The 19,987-nt window shown below is 41.2% G+C and overlaps 1 protein-coding gene across 8 annotated transcripts in view; it reads right to left on the reverse strand.

Moving 5' to 3' along the window:
- The window catches only part of synj1 (synaptojanin 1), a 131,514-nt gene that overhangs the window by 80,020 nt on the left and 31,507 nt on the right, over positions 1 to 19,987 (reverse strand). For 6 of the 8 annotated variants that reach the window (XM_070893757.1, XM_070893756.1, XM_070893753.1 and 3 more), the window contains exons 7-13: positions 16,613 to 16,674; positions 16,357 to 16,453; positions 14,035 to 14,207; positions 12,047 to 12,128; positions 11,201 to 11,353; positions 9,498 to 9,663; positions 1,423 to 1,446 (exon numbers count right to left, since the gene is read on the reverse strand). In XM_070893757.1, coding sequence (XP_070749858.1) covers positions 1,423 to 1,446; positions 9,498 to 9,663; positions 11,201 to 11,353; positions 12,047 to 12,128; positions 14,035 to 14,207; positions 16,357 to 16,453; positions 16,613 to 16,674 — 757 coding nt within the window. The remainder of the gene's footprint in view (positions 1 to 1,422; positions 1,447 to 9,497; positions 9,664 to 11,200; positions 11,354 to 12,046; positions 12,129 to 14,034; positions 14,208 to 16,356; positions 16,454 to 16,612; positions 16,675 to 19,987) is intronic. The other 2 variants (XM_070893758.1, XM_070893754.1) reach the window with 1 other exon arrangement.

Here is a 19,987-nt window from a genome sequence, read left to right on the forward strand (position 1 = left end):
TAAATCAGAATAGCAGATGAGAAGTCGCCTAGAATCAAGCATTTTGCATAAAACTTCCCTTTTATTTGCCATAATGAAGTTCCTTTCCAGTGACATTTTTGATTAGAAACTCTCGCCTCAATTCACTGCTCCCATTCAGGTTATGCCTCTACCACTTGAAGCAATCTTTGGCAAATATTACAGGGATTTCCATAATTTCTTCTGAATAATTTGCAAGCTATTTTGAGTAGTACTGGTACTCTGAATTATTTAATCTGATCATTAATTCATTTATTATCCCTGCATCCATCCCAGTTCACAAAGCTACTTTTTTTCTCCTTTCCTCAGCTCATACTCACTCTTTTTCACACACTCTCCCCTCCCCTCGCTCTCTCCCCCCCACCACCATATTGCAAATTTTCTCCTCCTCCCCCACCCAGTACACACTGGCAAATCTTTGCTTCTTCCTCTCCTTCCAGTTCTCAATGGCATTCTCCTTCTGCTCCTCCTTCAGTTCATACTGCCACTTCTCTCTCTCCACACCACTCCCTAGTGCACACAGCTCCCGCACCCCCCATAAACGCGCGTGAATCACAAGATCAAGAATTCCTGCAGTTTGTGTCCTCAGAACCGCAACAGGTAGAAGCTATCATTAGGAGTAAGGAGTGAGTTGAGCAAGATGATTTTTGCTGATGAGACAACTTTTGCAGATTCTACAATGTCCTAGTGGCCCTGGTCATTGCACAAGAATTTGGTATTCCACGTTGGTGTTGGAAAAGAGGGGAAAGTTCTACACAAAATGTATGCTTTCAATATGTGATGGATACATCATGAATTTAACTCCCTTTATGGTAGAAGACTGAGAAAGCAGCAAAATATATGTTCTCTTTAAATTACTGCAGCCTTTGCCTGAATAGAAACCAAGTTGAAACTAGTTTTGAAGGCAAAGTGTCCAAAATCTCAGGAGAAATGTGAAAAGTCCAGTAAGCTATCACAGGTGTTAATTGACAAATATCAAATTAGCATCTTCACTGCAACCTTAAGATCCAATTTTTGCACTTGAATATGCAGCTATTTTAAAAAGTTATATTTATTACAACATAATTTGTTTGGCAGTGTTTGAGTGAGGCTTGTATTCTAATGTAAATGTAATGCATTTAAATATAAATGGATGATGTTTTAGTGCCCTACAGCAAGCACATTTATTGCAATAGATCAGATATACTGACTGTTATGCTATAAACAATTGTTTACTTTTTTCTCACATCTTGAAAAACACAAAGGTTCATCTTAAAGCTAATAAGTCATGTATACAGAATTATATATACTTAAAGATGTGGTTCCTTTTGAAAATGACAAGTAATTAATAAAAAGATGGCTAATTTTTTTTTAAGTGGCAGATTTTTGCTGTTATTTCAGAAGGTTTTAGGCAAAGCACTATACCTGATTGAAGTGTCAATTCTGGAACTGCAACCGCAGCAAGAGGAGAAGAAGAAAAAGCATTAAACACATTTAAGCACAGGAAGCTCTTTCACAAGTAAAAGAAATCTCATCATGCAGTACAAAAAAATTGCTAGAAAAATGCAATTTGAATACGTGGTGCAACTTATTTCCTCCTTGCACTAATCTGCACATATTTTTATGTGACATTAATTATTGTAAAATCACTAATTAAAATATTGTTCTATCTTAACTGCATGCAGAGCAAAGTTTTCAGATAGTCTTGGATCATATTGCAAATGGTTTTATTTCAGTAAACTTTTGCACAGTGTTAAAATTAGGAAACCAGTTTCAGCATGGTCTTTGAATGCCATTGTAATCCTTCGGTCCAGTATAGTTGCCATCTTTGCCACTGGACCAAGACCTAGCTCTGTTAAGCCCGTGTGGTGGCTGGTGTGCAACGGCCACCCCACGTTAAAAAAATTCATGCACAGACATCTTCCACCCTTCAGGATGTAGTTCGGGTCCTTCATTGAAACACCTGTGAACTCATCCTCTTTTTGGCGTGGAAGCAAGTCATCCTCATTTCAAGGGACTGCCTATGATGAGGAGTTGCCAGTGGAAGCAGGAATCAGGGGACAGTGTCTATTCATGAAATGATGATCTTGCAAGGTTTTCACAGATATAAGTTACACCAAGATATACTGTGATTCCAATACAAATGATAGAACAAGATTAAAGGGAACAGGAAAAGACAACAGGAACAGACCACAAAAGTATTTAAGGAACAGTTCAAGCTGATTTAAAATTCAGGGTAAAATTAGAAACAAACATTTAAAAAATAATTTTCCAGTAAGCTGGGCATTGAAAAACAAGTGCAATTTCTTGCTAAATCCTTATCAAAAAGCAGACGATCCAGTATCTATAGAACATTAACCCGAATTATTACCCGGCACAAACAAAAGGGATCAAATTACTAATCCAAGGCTGGGAGGGCAATTTTTAGTCCCTAATGGGACCTTATCCTCAAACTTCAGTTAAAAGATCCAAAAAAAAAGAGAGAGAGAGATTTTTTTTCCCTTCTAATTTTCTCCCCAACATTCTCTACTCCCTCCTTTCCTGAAGATGTTGACTTTGACTGTGTGCTAGGACATCTGCAGATGCTGGGCAACCTCCATTAACTCGCCCAAGTGGCCATTATTCATCTGCGTGGCTCAACAGCAAGCTGGAGCAAACTTTGAATGAAGGGAAAATCACAGCTGACCACAATAATTTTGCACCTGATGTTCACCCAACCAGCAGGAATTGCTGCACATCAATACGGAGTGGGAGTCCTTGCTGACTTGCCCTACTGAACTATGCTGCATACGGAGCAGAATTTCTCTCTTGTAATTCGCGTGATCAAGAATTCTCACTGAACGTGTGCAGCACTGACCAGAATGATTCAAAGTTGAACTGGTACTGCTGTTTCAAAAGCATTTCAACAAAACACTTTTTTTTTTGTAATATCACGAAAGTTGATGAGGTTTTCTGGTTGTAATTGTTAACTATTTGTTGTTGCAGTCGGAACTGATCCTTCAATATATATGGGAGCCAAACATGAATGATCAAAAGTAAAAATAAAATACACACACATGAAAATCTGTTAACAGTGCAAGTGAAATACTCAAGCCCCAGTATTAGCAATTCCATTTCTATAAAAGATGCTGTGAGCAACTATAGTTTTGTCCTACCTACTACATCTACCGAGCAGGCAAGACAGAAGAATGTGCATTTTTATAGTGTTTCATGTTTTCAGGACATCCTAAAGTGCTTTATAGGCAAGGATTACTTTTCATGCAGTGCAGTCGCTGTGGCTATGTAGACAGACACTGATTAATTTGCACGCAAGTCCGCGCAAACAGGAAATTAATGAGTGGTGTCTTGGGATCTTTTTAATCCACTTGAGCATGCAGTCAGCGTCTCGGATTAACAACTCATCCCAAAGAAAGCACTTCCAACAACACAGCCTCCCACTGCACTACATGAAGCCTCAGCCTAGATTGTGTGCTCGAGTCCGTAGTGGAGCTAAAACTGTGTGTCTCGGAGAGGAGACTAGCATCAATTGAGCCAAGTTGACACCGAATTACGTGGAACCTTGTAAAGTAACTAAGAAAAAAAACGTTAAAACATTATTGACCATTAAAATGGTACTTCCTGGTAGCCCTTCCTCCCTTTTTAAGAAGAGCAATGTACCTAGTTTCCACCATCCAGATCTTCTGAGCCATTAAAGATTCAGCAACAATTTTCCATATCAAATGGAGAATAAACTTCTTAATTCTTGGAAATGCATTTCTGTCATTGTATTTTTAAATTCTGCATTACAAATCTCCAGAAATCTGGTGAACATTTGACAGAAAGTTCAAATGTACATTCAATATTTAGAAGACACATTTGAATTTTTTTTCCTCCTGAAAATAGCACTTATGGGAATAGAAGTGCCAGGAAATGACTCTCTCTAACAAGCGAGAGCCTGACCACTGCCCCTCGACTTTCAATGGCATTACCATCACCGAATCCTACATCAACATCCTGGGGGTCACCAATCACCAGAATCTTAACTGGACCAGCCACATAAATACTGTGGCAACAAGAACAGGTCAGAGGCTGGGTATTCTGTGGCAAGTGTCTCACCATCTACACGGCACAAGTCAGGAGTGTGATGGAATATTCTCCACTTGCCTAGATGAGTGCAGCTCCAACAACACAAGAAGCTGGACACCATCCAGGACAAAGTAGCCCGCCTGATCGGCACCCCATCCACCACCTTAAACATTCACTCCCTCCACCACTGGCACACATTGTGTGTACCATCTACAAAATGCACTGCAGCAACTGACTTCTTCGCCAGCACCTCTCAAACCTGCGACTTCCACCACCTAGAAGGACAAGGCTAGCAGGAGCATGGGAACACCTTCACCTGAAAGTTCACCTCCAAGTTGCACACCATCCCAATTTGGAAATATATCGCCATTCCTTCATCGTTGCTGGGTTGAAATCCTGGAACATTCAACGGCACTCTGCACCTTCTCAAGAGCAATTAAGGATGGGCAATAAATGCTGGACTTGCCAGCGACGCCCACATCCCAGAAATTATTTTTTTTTTAAATATGGAAACTGTTACCCACTGCAAATCTTTAAAAAATGTTTTAAGGGGATTTAACCCCCACACACATTGGATTTTATAGCACATAAGAAAACCACTTGCCCCAACACTCTCTGAAAGAGTCAGCAATTTAGTCACATTCTGCTGCGCTTTCCCCATCCCTTTTAATTTTTTCTTTTAAATAGTCATCCACTTACGCTTTAAAAGCTATAATGGATTCTACTCCTAGCACTATTTCTGGTAGGGATTTCCATGCCTTAACAACCCTCTGCGTAAAAAAAAATCATATTTGTGCCTTGACCATTAGAAATATTTTTCTGTTTACCTCATCAAACTCTCAATTTTGAACACCTATCAGATCTCCTCAAATTTTTCTACTTCAAATGAAGAGACCCAGACTCATACACAAGAAATTCAATCACTTCATAACGGCCTCCACTTTTAAGGAAAAAAAATTTCTAAGAAAGAGATTATCTATGGTAAGAATTGAACCATGTTTGCTTATTCATTCAGCTTCTACATCAAAATATGAGCAGACAAAAATAGTGTCAAATTTGGCAGTGGAACCCCAAGGATCTGTGAGATCCATCTGGCTTGAGTATGGCTGTGCCAAAATACTTGTTTTTAATCTCATGGCTCAAGGTGACAATATCTTGGAGAAGCAGGCCACCTGCTCCAGAAGCTTGGCTCACAGAAAGCCTCAAGAGGAACTCTCTGCACATTGCTCCATAAAAGGCTGCTGCATAAGTAAAGAGGGTCCTAACTTCACTGGTGGCCCTGCACTACCAGAAAGATCCAATTTACTAATCTGAGTTTGACAATTTGCATTTCTTATAGAAAACTATGGAAAACCAAACAACTAGCCAAGGAGTAAAATTCATGGTTAATTACATAAATATCTAAAGCTCTGTGCAAATCAACCAAGTGATACTGTTTTCCAATGAAAAGATGAGGAAGTGTGAAGTACAACTTTCCCGATTGCTTGGTTGGTGAAGGCACAGGTTGAACCTCCTTTATCCGGAACCCTCGGGACCTGGCATGTTCCAAATGAGGGATATTTCCGGATATGGGGAGGTCACGTGTTTCCAACGGTATACAAACCGAGGTGTCGGCGGGCCATCGGGCCCCGAAGGTGTTGACTCCGAAGTTGGGTAAATTTATTTTTCATTGATATTTTTCACCGGCTGCATTATACGCATGTGCCACCCAGCGGCTGGGAATGGTTCCAAACGAGGGATGGTTACGGATAAGGGAGGTTCAACTTGTAGTGCTAAACTGACATTTTCATACCAAAAGTTCCCACCATGGTTAAATAACCTGTGAACATTCAATGCCTACGTTCACAAGAAGACTGGCCACTGGTATCAGATGGCAATTAGCACCCATTAAACCATTTTCCAGCACGAGTTAGCACTTTTCTATAGCCTTGCAGACAGCATCTCTGTGCATTCTCCAATTGTCCAATAAAATCTCCTCCTTAAAAGTTGGATGAACATAGCTTCTCACAAGATGTGATCCCAATACCCAAAAACCGTTGGGAGTTTCTGCCAGTACTGTAGATAGTAGTGATCTATAATCACTGCCGGGTGGTAGAGGCAGTAGCTGGGTAAAAGGCTACTTTCTGGCCCCCGTTTTCTACATTTTGCATGCTTAGTTCTTGGGAATGTGATAAAACTTTGTGCCCAAAAAAAGCTGTGTTTGCTAAGCATATCGCTTGTGAAGTACCCAGAGGATCTGTCCTGATTTAGATCGGAATACCTACTTTACATATTTTTATAGGAATTTGTAGCTACATAATTTTTTTTTTTTTAAATTGGCTTCCCTCCATTGAGGTATTATACCCTCAAATGTCTACCCAGATTGTCACTACATTATGGTCACCAAGCAAGGTTGGTTCCCTTACTTCTACTTTACCTATTGTTCCCTCATTAAAACTAAACCCAATATTGCATTACCTCTTGTGGGTTTGTTAACTATCCGAAAGTCTGTTCTGCTCATCCCTCCCCCTGCCATACTTGCTTAAATCTACCCCACTGCCTTATTTATTATTTCTGCAAGCACACTGGTACCCCTTCATTGCAGATGAAGTCCATCCCTCCTCAACAGCTCACTCCGTCCCAGAACTGGTCCCAATGTCCTAGGAATCTGAAACACTGTCTCCTGCACCATCTCGCTCATCACGCATTAATGGATCTGATCTATACTTGCCTGATCTACCTAGTGGGTAGTGCCGATTTGCACTCAGAGGTGTTACCTTTTAGGATAAGGTGTTAAAACGAGGCCCTGTCTGCCCTCTCAGGTTGACTTAAAATATTTCATGGCACTATTCGAAGAGCAGGGAGCTCTCCTGGTGTTCTGGCCAACAGTTAAAATTGATGATCTGGTCATTCATTTATTTCAACGATCTCTGCCGTGAGCAAATTGGCTGCCATGTTTTCAGCATTGCAACAGTGGCTACATATCAAAAGGTGCTTCATTGGCTCTATAGCATCTTAGTTTCTTAATAAAAACATGTATGTGGAGCAGATTATCAGTACAAGGTGGTGAACAGAAAATCTAAAGAACTAGACAGGTCTTTGTCAACAAATAGGATTCACCGTTATTAGTCATAGGCGGTCCCTCGAAACGAGGATGACTTGCTTCCACGCCAAAAAAAGGACGAGTTCACAGGTGTTTCAATGAAGGACCCGAACTACATCCTGAAGGGTGGAAGATGCCTGTGCGTGAATTTTTTTTAACGTGGGGTGGCCTTTGCACACCAGCCACCACACGGGCTTGACAGAGCTAGGTCTTAGTCCAGTGGCAAGGATTACCCAAGACGACCGGAGACCAGCTCTGCTGCATGGACCTAGTGCGCATACTTATCGCAGTGTGGGATGGCCCGTGCTGCCCCTGATCACGTCTCTCAACAATCTCTCGCCACTCCTTCGCCCCGACCTCGCTGCTCCTGCTGTATCTGCCCACGCTCCAATTACCGACCTGGATCTTGATGACATCACTCCTCACAGCCGTCGTCCTCCTGCACCAGCTCGTGCTGTACCTTGCAGTGGTACGCCTCCATGCTGCCCATGGCCAGCGCCCCTTTTATGGCCCCGACCTGCTGCTGATGTTCCCTTGCAGGTCGGGGCCTCCATGTTATTAGTAATGCACCATGGAAATACTGTGGCTAAGTGGGCTAGATGAAGCATAGCTCTACCAAAAAAAAATCTGACCTGTTGACAGATCTGCCAATGCAACCTGATGCAAAGTGAACCAGAATGGTTAATTATGTAGGTGATTTTTCATTATGCCAGCTTGGACATCAATTGGGAGAGATATTCAGTTTTGTTCTACTTTGGTGTGCCACTATTTGGGATGTTAAGAAATAAGGGACTTTGAGTTTATTTCTTACATAAAAGGTTTTCATCAGGGACACAGTTACTGAAGAGTACCACGGTTTATGAGCTTTAATTGTTTTGGAACAGATGGTATAAAGTACTGTAATCTATCAAATCTGTTGATTTACTCCCGTTTTTGGATCATTTCACTTCGAAATTAGCACAAATTTTTAATTTTTAGTCTGTTAGTCAGTGAGTTAATGGACTGTACATAATATCGGATGCTATATCTCATCCATGCCCAATGGTAAAAGGGTTCCTTGAATGTCCAAAGGCCCATACCTTGGCCTAGGTAGGTTTAATTTGGGCTGTAAAATTGGTCAGTCCTCAAGTCATGCTATCTGCTTAGTATAGATTTTCCCCAACAATCTTAGTGCTATACTGCTCAAGGTGCCATCCTTTGGTTAAGATGTTAAACCGAGATCCTATCTGCCCATTACAGTGGTTCAGAAGGTCATTAATGATCCCATGGGACTACTCAAGGGTGAATAGGAAGTTCTCCTGATGTCCTGTTGGACATTCTTCCCTCAATACCACCAAAAACAGGCAAACTGGTCATGCACTGTATTGTTTGCACACAATACCATTCCCATCACACTTGTGTAAATGTGAAGTGCTTGAAGATGGCTCTGAGGGGCACAGTAAGGGACTGTATAAATGCAAGCCTTTCTTTTCTTACTTATATTTAGAATAACCACCACTTGGACTAGGTACGAGAAATGAAAGCAAAGGCATGGTCTTTCCATGTTAGTGCAATTTAGATCAGGATATTTTCCATTTAAAGACAGGAAATAAATATTTGAGCAAAAGTCATTTTAGGTCCCTCTTGTGCATCGTCTTGTTAAAGGCTTTGGTGCAGGATTATTCATCCCCATGATCCGAGTGTGCACAGGAGAGGAAATAAAATGAATGGTTTATTGAAAATGAAAAAAGTGATTCATTGGCTGTTAAAGTGCTTTGAGACATCCGGTAGTCATGAAAGGCACTATATAAATGCAAGTCTTTCTTATTATGGAACAGCAAGGAAAGACACATTTTCTATTCTATGGAATATTCTATTAAAATGGATAATGGCAATTAAAACATTGACAAATTCTGTAAATTTGAGACTTATTCTCAGTCATCCATGCCCTAGATCTTTTCCAAATTGTGGTCAAGACTAGTCTTCTCTGGCAGGAAAACTTCGCTTATTTTCAGCTCCCTGACAAAGTTCCACATGACACTCATCTAGAAGCTCAATCAAAAGCTAATGGTATTTGCAATCACAATCACTTGCAGAAACAAGAAATCAGGGCGTCTCTACACAATAAATGCGGTTTCTTGTATTTCTTAAATAAATGCAAGTCTTAAAGTCAAAACATAATTTTCATAATTTTCCTAACAAAAACATTTGTGAACCAAAAGCTGCTTTGAAGATTTAAACTGACTTTCAAGTTTGAGCACAGTCTTAGTTATTCATCAGTTGACAAGTCGACTGCCATACAAGGCACATCAGCAAATAGACTGAAATTATTTGACACTGACTATACCATTTATAGAAACAGCCATTATCTTACCATGTAACGTGCTTGTCGTTAGAAGAGCTCGAGCTTTATCTGCCAAGTCACTGTTCAAGGTATTACCAAGTAGTAAGATGTCAATAGCCTCCTGCTTGGAGCTGTCAAAGAAATTATTCTGAATGGTTCTGGTCACTGAGCGAGCTCCATCCTTAAGCTTTCCACCCTAGAGAAAAAAAGGCAGTTTCATTACGGTGAATAATGAAAGTCATTATTTAACTTCACAACTTCATCAATACACCCAGTATTGATGTTGTCACAATATTCTCTGTTCTGTAGAGCAGTTCATTGCATGAAACACTAAGATATTTAGATGTGAAAATAAGCTATACAAATACAAGGTAAAGTAGGTCAATTTTCTATGAAGCTTTTGGTATATTTCACTCACCATTAGGACAACACCCAAAGAAAGCAATAATTAGGGAAAGAAAAGTAGATCAATGTTACTGAATAGCCTACATAGTTATATCTTTTGTTACGCAGTGCAGCTAAAAGCAACCATCAATGACGAGAGTTGCATCTTGCATCTAAAATGAAGACAAATCTCAAGGTTCTGCTTCAAGAGAAATCTTAACGATAATGTACAGTTTTGTACACTGCGTTAATTTTGGAAGCCCTTGCTGGAGGGAGAGACTATGATATCACAGAAATCCAACTCAACAATGGCATAAGATAGGCAAATATACAAGAATACAGATTACTTTGTAGAGATAGAAAGGGGATTATAGCTTTCTATCCGAAAGGATAGCAGGAAATATTAAAAGAAAAGTCAAGCATCTGAAATAACTATACTTCATTGGCTGTAAAGTGCTTTGGGATGTCAGGACATCCTGAGGTCATGAAATGTGCTATATAAATGCAAGTCTTTCTTTTGAATTGTTCTAGCAAACAGCCAACATAGACAAGATGGATCGAACTTCCTCCTTTTATGCTGTTAACTTCAATAGCTTTTAATACCATACCACACAAATGATTAGTCCACAAGGTAGAAAGGCATGCTTGACGTAGAATGAAAATTGGCTAAACCAAAGAATGAAAAGTTTGGCTATGAACAAGAGTTGCATCGATATGGCAAGGGATCACATAGGAATCGGAGCCATTGCTGACTACAGTATAAACAAATGATTGAGCTGCAGGCATCAACAAAGTTTTCCAAGGTTGTAGCCGACACCAACTTGGGGTGAGGGGGAGGGAATGGGAATGATGGGGGTTCAAGTGACATGGATGAGAAACTAAATGGAAAGGGATCTATATAGATTTAGATGGGCAGATGAGTGCCATATGATTTTTAATATAGACAGATGCTAGGAAATGGAAACAATGGAAATTCTCTAAAAGCCTTTCTGCCTCTCCGACTCCCTCTCCTGCTTTAAGACCCGCCTTAAAGCACAACTCTTTGACCAAGCTTTTAGTCAGTTCTCCTAACGGCTCCTCCTTTGACTTGGCGACCATTTCTGTCTGATTACACCTCTGAAGTGCCTTGGGACCATTAAAGGCACTATATAAATTCACACTGCTGTTGTAGAATATAGACATTTTGAAAAGAAAAAATACTTAAAATGTTTAATGGGAATGTAAAAAGCAACTTGGTACAGCGTACCTAGAGCTATATGCAGAATAACTGCAAGAGTCCACTGTACAAATCAATACTGGCACGATTTAATCAGATTTTCCAGCAACATATGCAACAAATCATGCTGTACCTTAGCTTTTCCTTCCAGTGCTCCTGTTCCGGCATAAATTTTACTGATCGAGTCACCACACATTGACCACATGGAACGGAAGACTTCTTGAAACCTTGTGACCATCTGCTGCTTCTCAGCTAGTCCCAGAATGTCTAGCTGCTTGTAAATCATCTGTTGGGGCGGGGGAAGTTTAGGAGGGTATAACCAATCAAAATTCAGTTAAGGGTTGAACTATACATTACCAGTTCAGAATTAAGCACGAACACTAGAAGGTTTTACCATTATAAGCTATCTTAGCTATCCAAAGCAGTCATCCAAGATAAGGGTATAGGTTGGCTGTAACACAATCCCAAGGCCTTCAAATGTTTACTTCTTCCTTACTCACATTTACAGCACATCATAAAATACTACATTTATGACAGCAAGATTTAGGTGAATAACCCACAGTGTAAGACTTAATAAAAGTTAATACAATTAATAAATTATAATGAAGGAGAGTGTTTTGCATTTTCAGACATATATCTGCACAAAGTTCCAGGTCATATAAAAACTGTGCAAGGGTCTGATAATGACACTTTCTGCAGGATCATGGATTCTTTACTGTCAATAATAGATTCAAACATGAAAATAGTAAACTTTACTAAATAAAATTCAAACTTCCCTTTTGCAGGCATTTTAGCAACTTTTTATATCTAGCAGTGAAAGAATAGAAGACCATTAAGACTTTCTCACATACATATTTTACGTAACAGTTTCTGTTGGTTTGAAATGGGGTCTTTGCTGTCCAGAGATCAAGAAAGCTGGCAGTTTACACTTATTTAATGTAATACATTCGACTAATAAATAACTGCAACTCGAACATACCTCCAGCCCAAAGAAGGCCTGCACACTATTCGTTCGGTCAAGGCAATCAAGACAGTTGGTTCGGATGGTACCAGTTTGGCACCTGTGGAAAAATATCCATGCTCAAATAAAACTGCCATATTATCTTCCTATAGACACATTAACATAAGAACATAATTAGGAACAGGAGTAGGCCATCTAGCCCCCTCGAGCCTGCTCCGCCATTCAACAAGATCATGGCTGATTCTGGCCGTGGACTCAGCTCCACTTACCCGCCCGCTCCCCGTAACCCTTAATTCCCTTATTGGTTAAAAATCTATCTATCTGTGACTTGAATACATTCAATGAGCTAGCCTCAACTGCTTCCTTGGGCAGAGAATTCCACAGATTCACAACCCTCTGGGACAAGAAATTCCTTCTCAACTTGGTTTTAAATTGACTCCCCCGTGTTTTGAGGCTGTGCCCCCTAGTTCTAATCTCCCTGACCAGTGGAAACAACCTCTCTGCCTCTATCTTGTCTATCCCTTTCATTATTTTAAATGGTTCTATAAGATCACCCCTCATCCTTCTGAACTCCAACGAGTAAAGACCCAGTCTACTCAATCTATCACCAGAAGGTAACCCCTCATCTCCGGAATCAGCCTAGTGAATCGTCTCTGTACCCCCTCCAAAGCTAGTATATCCTTCCTTAAGTAAGGTGACCAAAACTGCACGCAGTACTCCAGGTGCGGCTTCACCAATATCCTATACAGTTGCAGCAGGACCTCCCTGCTTTTGTACTCCATCCCTCTTGCAATGAAGGCCAACATTCCATTCGCCTTCCTGATTACCTGCTGCACCTGCAAACTAACTTTTTGGGATTCATGCACAAGGATCCCAAAAGAGTTCATGCACAAGGACCCCCAGGTCCCTCTGCACCGCAGCATGTTGTAATTTCTCCCCATTCAAATAATATTCCCTTTTATTGTTTTTTTTTTTCCACCTTCCCCCCCCCCAGGTGGATGACCTCACATTTTCCAACATTGTATTCCATCTGCCAAACCTTAGCCCATTCGCTTAACTTATCTAAATCTCTTTGCAGCCTCTGTGTCCTCTACACAACCCGCTTTCCCACTAATCTTTGTCACCTGCAAATTTTGTTACACTACACTCAGTCCCCTCTTCCAGGTCATCTATGTATATTGTAAACAGTTGTGGTCCCAGCAGTGATCCCTGTGGCACACCACTAACCACCGATTTCCAACCCGAAAAGGACCCATTTATCCCGACTCTCTGCTTTCTGTTAGCCAGCCAATTCTCGATCCATGCTAATACATTTCCTCTGACTCCGCGAACCTTTATCTTCTGCAGTAACCTTTTGTGTGGCACCTTATCGAATGCCTTTTGGAAATCTAAATACACCACATCCATCGGTACACCTCTATCCACCATGCTCGTTATATCCTCAAAGAATTCCAGTAAATTAGTTAAACATGATTTCCCCTTCATGAATCCATGTTGCGTCTGCTTGATTGCACTATTCCTAACTAGATGTCCCGCTATTTCTTCCTTAATGATAGCTTCAAGCATTTTCTCACTACAGATGTTAAACTAACCGGCCTGTAGTTACCTGTCTTTTGTCTGGCCCCTTTTTTTTTTTTTTTTAAACAGAGGCGTTACATTAGCTGCTTTACAATCCGCTGGTACCTCCCCAGAGTCCAGAGAATTTTGGTAGATTATAACGAATGCATCTGCTATAACTTCCGCCATCTCTTTTAATACCCTGGGATGCATTTCATCAGGACCAGGGGACTTGTCTACCTTGAGTCCCATTAGCCTGTCCAGCACTTCCCCCGCCCCCCCCTAGTGATAGTGATTGTCTCAAGGTCCTCCCTTCCCACATTCCTGTGACCAGCAATTTTTGGCATGGTTTTTGTGTGTTCCACTGTGAAGACTGAAGCAAAATAATTGTTTAGGGTCTCAGCCATTTCCACATTTCCACCCAAACTTTAATAGAAACATCAGCTTACCTCTGAACACCATTGGAATCACAGTAAAAGAAGCCACATTCCTCTACAAATTTTTCCAGTTTGGGTTTCAGCACACTTACAAGTCTCTCCGCCTTTCCACCCTTTACCTGCTGGTGGTAGTCAAAGTTCACCATGGGAACATCTGCAGCATGTTCAGAAGCCTTCAAGTGACTCTAGCATAAAGAAATAAACCTCAGATAATACATTCTTTTTTTGAGGTTGGCAGTTACTTAACACCAGAAAATTATAATCCTAAGGGAAATCAACAGTTGAGGGCGCTGATAATTTCAGTAAGATCTGGCCAAAGTCGAGGATAGGATCGTCTTCCTCCTTTTTTGTTTCCTCCCCTCCGCTAAGCACTCAATTCTTGCCTGGGTACAAGTTGCTTCTCAATACCTTGCCTAAATATCTCTATCTCCTGTGTGAGGTCAGACAGTGAGCGTCAGCAGATTGGTGCAATGTGCAGGACATCATGGCTGAGCAAAGCTGCACCCTCACCTGACTTCCACATGCATGGACTTCCCACACGATAGTGACCAAGGTGTATAAATTAGTCTTGGGCAACAGCGTAAAATGGGCGATAGCCCCCAAGCAGCACGTTCTGCACACTGCTCAATCTCCTTCTCCGTTAACTTCAATGGAAAATCACGAGGAGTGTAAAGCGGGCTATCGATTTTCTATCGCCAGTTCTGCACTACCGCCGAAGCTGCATTTATACCCAAGGAGTTGGAACCCTGGCTGCTATCTAACCAGGGACACGGATACCAACCACACCACGACCTACTGTTGTCCCAACTGAGATCTGCTAACTGGCGGGCTGGCGCTAAAACTTACTACTTCCATTTCTTGCGCCCTGGAGATTATGACGCCATCTGGTGTGTAGCGCCCTGGCTGTAAAATTCACTTCTGCTCCCTGCAGCATCACCGGGCATCAATAACGGCAGCTGCAGGAGGTGTTGTCACCTCATCTGGCTGCTTAGGGAGAGCTAATTAAAGGCAATGGTGGTCAGGTAGGCCAAAATGTAATTCTGTCCCCAGTGTGTTGCATTTTGATTTCTTCGAAACCCATGATTGCTCAGCCCTGCACTCAGTGCTTGGGGCTGCTATGCACGTATCGCAGGTGTTGTCGACAAATATACACAGCCTTAGGCTTCAATGACTGCAACATTGGCCCCTCCCTTTAAGGGAGGCAAGGAGTCTGTAAAACCACCATCGCTGCATGGAACATTATGCAGCGCCCTGCCACTACCGCCACTCTCACTCACTTAAGCGCTCTAAGGGAAGTGGTAGCATTGGATTTATCGCTCCACTTCCCCCTTGGAGCACCAAAGCGGAAGTTCCAGCAGAAAACATGAAGTTTCCAGCAGAATCAAATGTGTAGCATCCAGCGATACTTTTAAGTTATCGCCTCAAACGGGTCGCTAAGCAATTTCTAGCCCTACAAATCGACAATCTCACTTGCAAAAACCAGAAAGATTGCAGGAGAGAAATAAATATTTTACTAGAACAACAAAAGGAGCATTTTTCTCACAATGGCTTTGAAAGCAAGCATAGACACAGATTAAATGCATGACACAAATAAAGCCGGAGGTGATTATTCCCAATTTAAAACAGCCATATAAAATGCAGTTATTTAACAACAATTTTTATTTACATAGAACCTTTAACATAATGAAATGTCCCAAGACGCTTCACAGGAGTATTGACACAAAAAATTTGACACCAAGCCACATAAGAAATTAGGGCAGGTGACCAAAAGGCGTCTTGGAGGAAGAAGAGGCGAAGAGGCAGAGAAGCAGAGCGGTTTAGGCGGGGAATTCTAGAGCTTAGGGCCTGGACAACAGAAGGCACGGCCACCAATGGTTGAGCGATTATAAATCAGGGATGCTCAAGTGGGAAGAATTAGAGAAGCGCAGACATTTCAGGGAGGGGGGGGGTAGTAGGGCTGGTGGGGCAGAGATAGGGAGGGGCGAGGCCATGGAGGGAATTGAAAACAAGGATAAGAATTTTGAAATCGAGGCATTGCTTAACCAGGAGCCAATATAGGTCAGCGAGCACAGGGGTAAGCGGGACTTGGTGCGAGCAGGACACGGTTAGCCGAGATCTGGATCATCTCTAGAAGGGTAGAATGCGGGAGGCCAGCCAGGAGTGTGCTGGAATAGTCAAGTTAAGTAGCACAAATGTAATTTTTTTTTTTTTAAAAAGTCAAGTTCGCCTGCTTCATTTCAAAAATATTGAACTGAGGCACCATACGAAGTCGGATTTCCTGAAAATTGGCGTAATGAGAAACGTATTCTTATATAGTCAAGTCTAGTTACTTACTTGGAAGGCTTTACTGAGCATGTGCTCTCCTTCTTTCACGCCAAGCAAATTGATTATAGTTTGCTTCCCATATAACTTTTTCAGTGTTCTATAGTGTCTATAAAAATTCAAAAAAAAAGTAGTATTTTGGGAAATGGAGATCTGAGAGATTAATATTTAATGTAAATCTCTAATGCAAGCAACTTTTTCACAAAAAGATAATCAGTTACTACAGCTCAATAAAAATAGCAATCACTGCTAAAAGCAGCTTCAATACCGGTCGAAAGCAGGTGCATTGGCTTCAAATCCCCTGGACATTCGTACACGATGGGACCCAACCTATAACCACAAGAATTTGAAGGATTGTTAAACTGAAATATATATTATAAGGAAACAACTAAAAACATATGAAAAAAATGGTTGAAGCAAGAAAAAAATAAACATTTAAAATGGAGAGAATTAAACAGATATTGTTTAGCTAAGTACTTTCTTAAATTCACTAAAGACAGGAGAGGCTGGCAGTAAAAGAGCACATTTATTTGCTTTGAAATCTAGATGTCAAGTAGCCAAGTTTGCTTGGCACTCCATGACCCTAATCTCAATCCTGATATGCTTCAGCAGCCCTTCATCAAGCTAAATATTGCAGTGATGGATTGCAGCTCGATATTTTAAGAACAGTCATTATCCCTGACATCCCTGCCGCCCCCCTCCGCAGGTTTGCATGCTGATATGGGAGTAGGCCAGCTGCAATAGCAGCATTGAGAGATGTCTGTAGTATGCACAGAGTTTCTTCAGAGCGAATCACATTTAACATTATGCAGTGTAAGCGAACGGTTACATCCATATTCCACAATGTCATTGTTTATCGATATTCATTCCCGCAAGCAGTGCCAATGGTTCAGAATTTCAATCCCAGGTCAATGTTGAATGAAGTGATTGTCAGCTGGGGCAGCAGCAGGGGTGGTATGATTAGACAGTGTCCTTGGGGTTCAAGATGGGAGAAAAATAAATCAGCCAGGGGTTCCCACTCGAGTGCAAAATACCCACTCTGCCAGATGAGTTGCTGTGTGGAAACAGAGAGGCAAGATCATGTCTGGCTAGGATGCTTTAAACAGTCAGATAGCCTGCCAGCATTCATAGACAAGGCTCACATGAGGCACTGATGAGTGACCAATGCCCATGAAACTGTAACCCAGTGAAGACAATGCCTTTAGGAGACAAGGAGAGAAAAACTGAAAAATAAAAAAAATCACATTTTTATTGGGATGAGGTGTAAACCTGTCCTTGGAGTGGGCGTTGCTAACTCACGCAAGCACACATCCATTATTTGGAATCTAATCCCATCTATCTGTTTCTATAGTAACGCATATTTACAAAGACTATGGCATCATGGACTGACCATTAGCAAAATTAGCTTTTGTCATCTGAATAATAAATTACCTCGCCATGGTATTTTTAATTCTAGCCAGGTAATGTCAGTAATCTACAAATAGGGGAATGAAAGTAGATCTATCAAGACAAGTTACAATCCAACATTGACAGCTAAACCAAAATGCCCTCTGAACTTTAGGGCAGAGGACAGAAAGATTCCATAACAAAGTTACATATTGCCTCAGTTAATTATTTTGGGACAAAATGTCATTCTTTTATAAAGCACATGTCACATATTATAATAAAAGCAGATAACCACACTTTAACAATCTAATTCTGGGGAAAGTTTAAAAAAAAATAAAACATTCTATGCCTTATTGTAATAGCTAAGCAGTTAACGGGTATGATGTAATTGGTATCACGGAGACATGGCTCCAGGGTGACCAAGGCTGGGAACTCAACATCCAGGGGTATTCAACATTTAGGAAGGATAGACAGAAAGGAAAAGGAGGCAGGGTGGCATTGCTGGTTAAAGAGGAAATTAATGCAATAGTAAGAAAGGACATTAGCTTGGATGATGTGGAATTGGTATGGGTGGAGCTACGGAATACCAAAGGGCAGAAAACGCTGGTGGGAGTTGTGTACAGACCACCAAACAGTAGTAGTAAGGTTGGGGATAGCATCAAACAAGAAATTAGGGATGCATGCAATAAAGGTACAGCACTTATCATGGGTGACTTCAATCTATATTGATTGGGCTAACCAAACTGGTAGCAATGCGGTGGAGGAGGATTTCCTGGAGTGTGTTAGGGATGGTTTTCGAGACCAATATGTCGAGGAACCAACTAGAGGGCTGGCCATCCTAGACTGGGTGATGTGTAATGAGAAAGGACTAATTAGCAATCTTACTGTGCAAGGCCCCTTGGGGAAGAGTGACCATAACATGGTAGAATTCTTGATTAAGATGGAAGTGACAGTTAATTCAGAAACTAGGGTCCTGAACTTAAGGAAAGGTAACTTCGATGGTTTGAGGCGCGAATTGGCTAAATAGACTGGCAATTGATACTTAAAGGGTTGACGATGGTTAGGCAAAGGCAAACATTTAAAGATCACATGGATGAACTTCAGCAATTGTACATCCCTGTCTGGAGTAAAAATAAAACGGGGAAGGTGGCTCAACCGTGGCTAACAAGGGAAATTAAGGATAGTGTTAAATCCAAGAAAGAGGCATATAAATTGACCAGAAAAAACAGCAAACCTGACGACTGGGAGAAATTTAGAATTCAGCAGAGGAAGACAAAGGGTTTAATTAAGAGGGGGAAAATAGAGTACGAGAGGAAGCTTGCCAGGAACATAAAAACTGACTGCAAAAGCTTCGATAGATATGTGAAGAGAAAAAGATTAGTGAAGATAAACATAGGTCCCTTGCAGTCAGATTCAGGTGAATTTATAATGGGGAACAAAGAAATGACAGACCAATTGAACAAATACTTTGTCTTCACGAAGGAAGACACAAATAACCTTCCGGAAGTACTAGGGGACTGAAGGTTTAGTGAAAAGGAGGAACTGAAGAATATCCTTATAAAATGGGAAATTGTGTTAGGGAAATTGATGGGATTGAAGGCCGATAAATCCCCGGGGCCTGATAGTCTGCATCCCAGAGTACTTAAGGAAGTGGCCCTAGAAATAGTGGATGCATTGGTGATCATTTTCCAACAGTCTATCGACTCTGGATCAGTTCCTATGGACTGGAGGGTAGCTGATGTACCACTTTTTAAAAAAAGAGAGGGAGAGAGAAAGTGGGTAATTATGGACCGGCTAGCCCAACATCAGTAGTGGGGAAAATGTTGGGATCAATTATTAAGGATGAAATAGCAGTTCATTTCGAAAGCAGTGACAGGATCAGTCCAAGTCAGCATGGATTTATGAAGGGGAAATCATGCTTGACAAATCTTCTGGAATTTTTTGAGGATGCAACTAGTAGAGTGGACAAGGGAGAACCAGTGGATGTGGTGTATTTGGACTTTCAAAAGGCTTTTGATAAGGTCCCACACAAGAGATTGGTGTGCAAAATCAAAGCACATGGTATTGGGGGTAATATACTGATATGGATAGGGAACTGGTTGGCAGACAGGAAGCAAAGAGTCGGGATAAACAAGTCCTTTTCAGAATGGCAGACAGTGACTAGTGGGGTGCTGCAGGGCTCAGTGCTGGGACCCCAGCTCTTTACAATATACATCAATGATTTGGATGAAGGAATTGAGTGTAACATCTCCAAGTT

Source organism: Pristiophorus japonicus, chromosome 11 (assembly GCF_044704955.1).
Source record: "Pristiophorus japonicus isolate sPriJap1 chromosome 11, sPriJap1.hap1, whole genome shotgun sequence".
Taxonomy (NCBI): Eukaryota; Metazoa; Chordata; class Chondrichthyes; family Pristiophoridae; genus Pristiophorus; species Pristiophorus japonicus.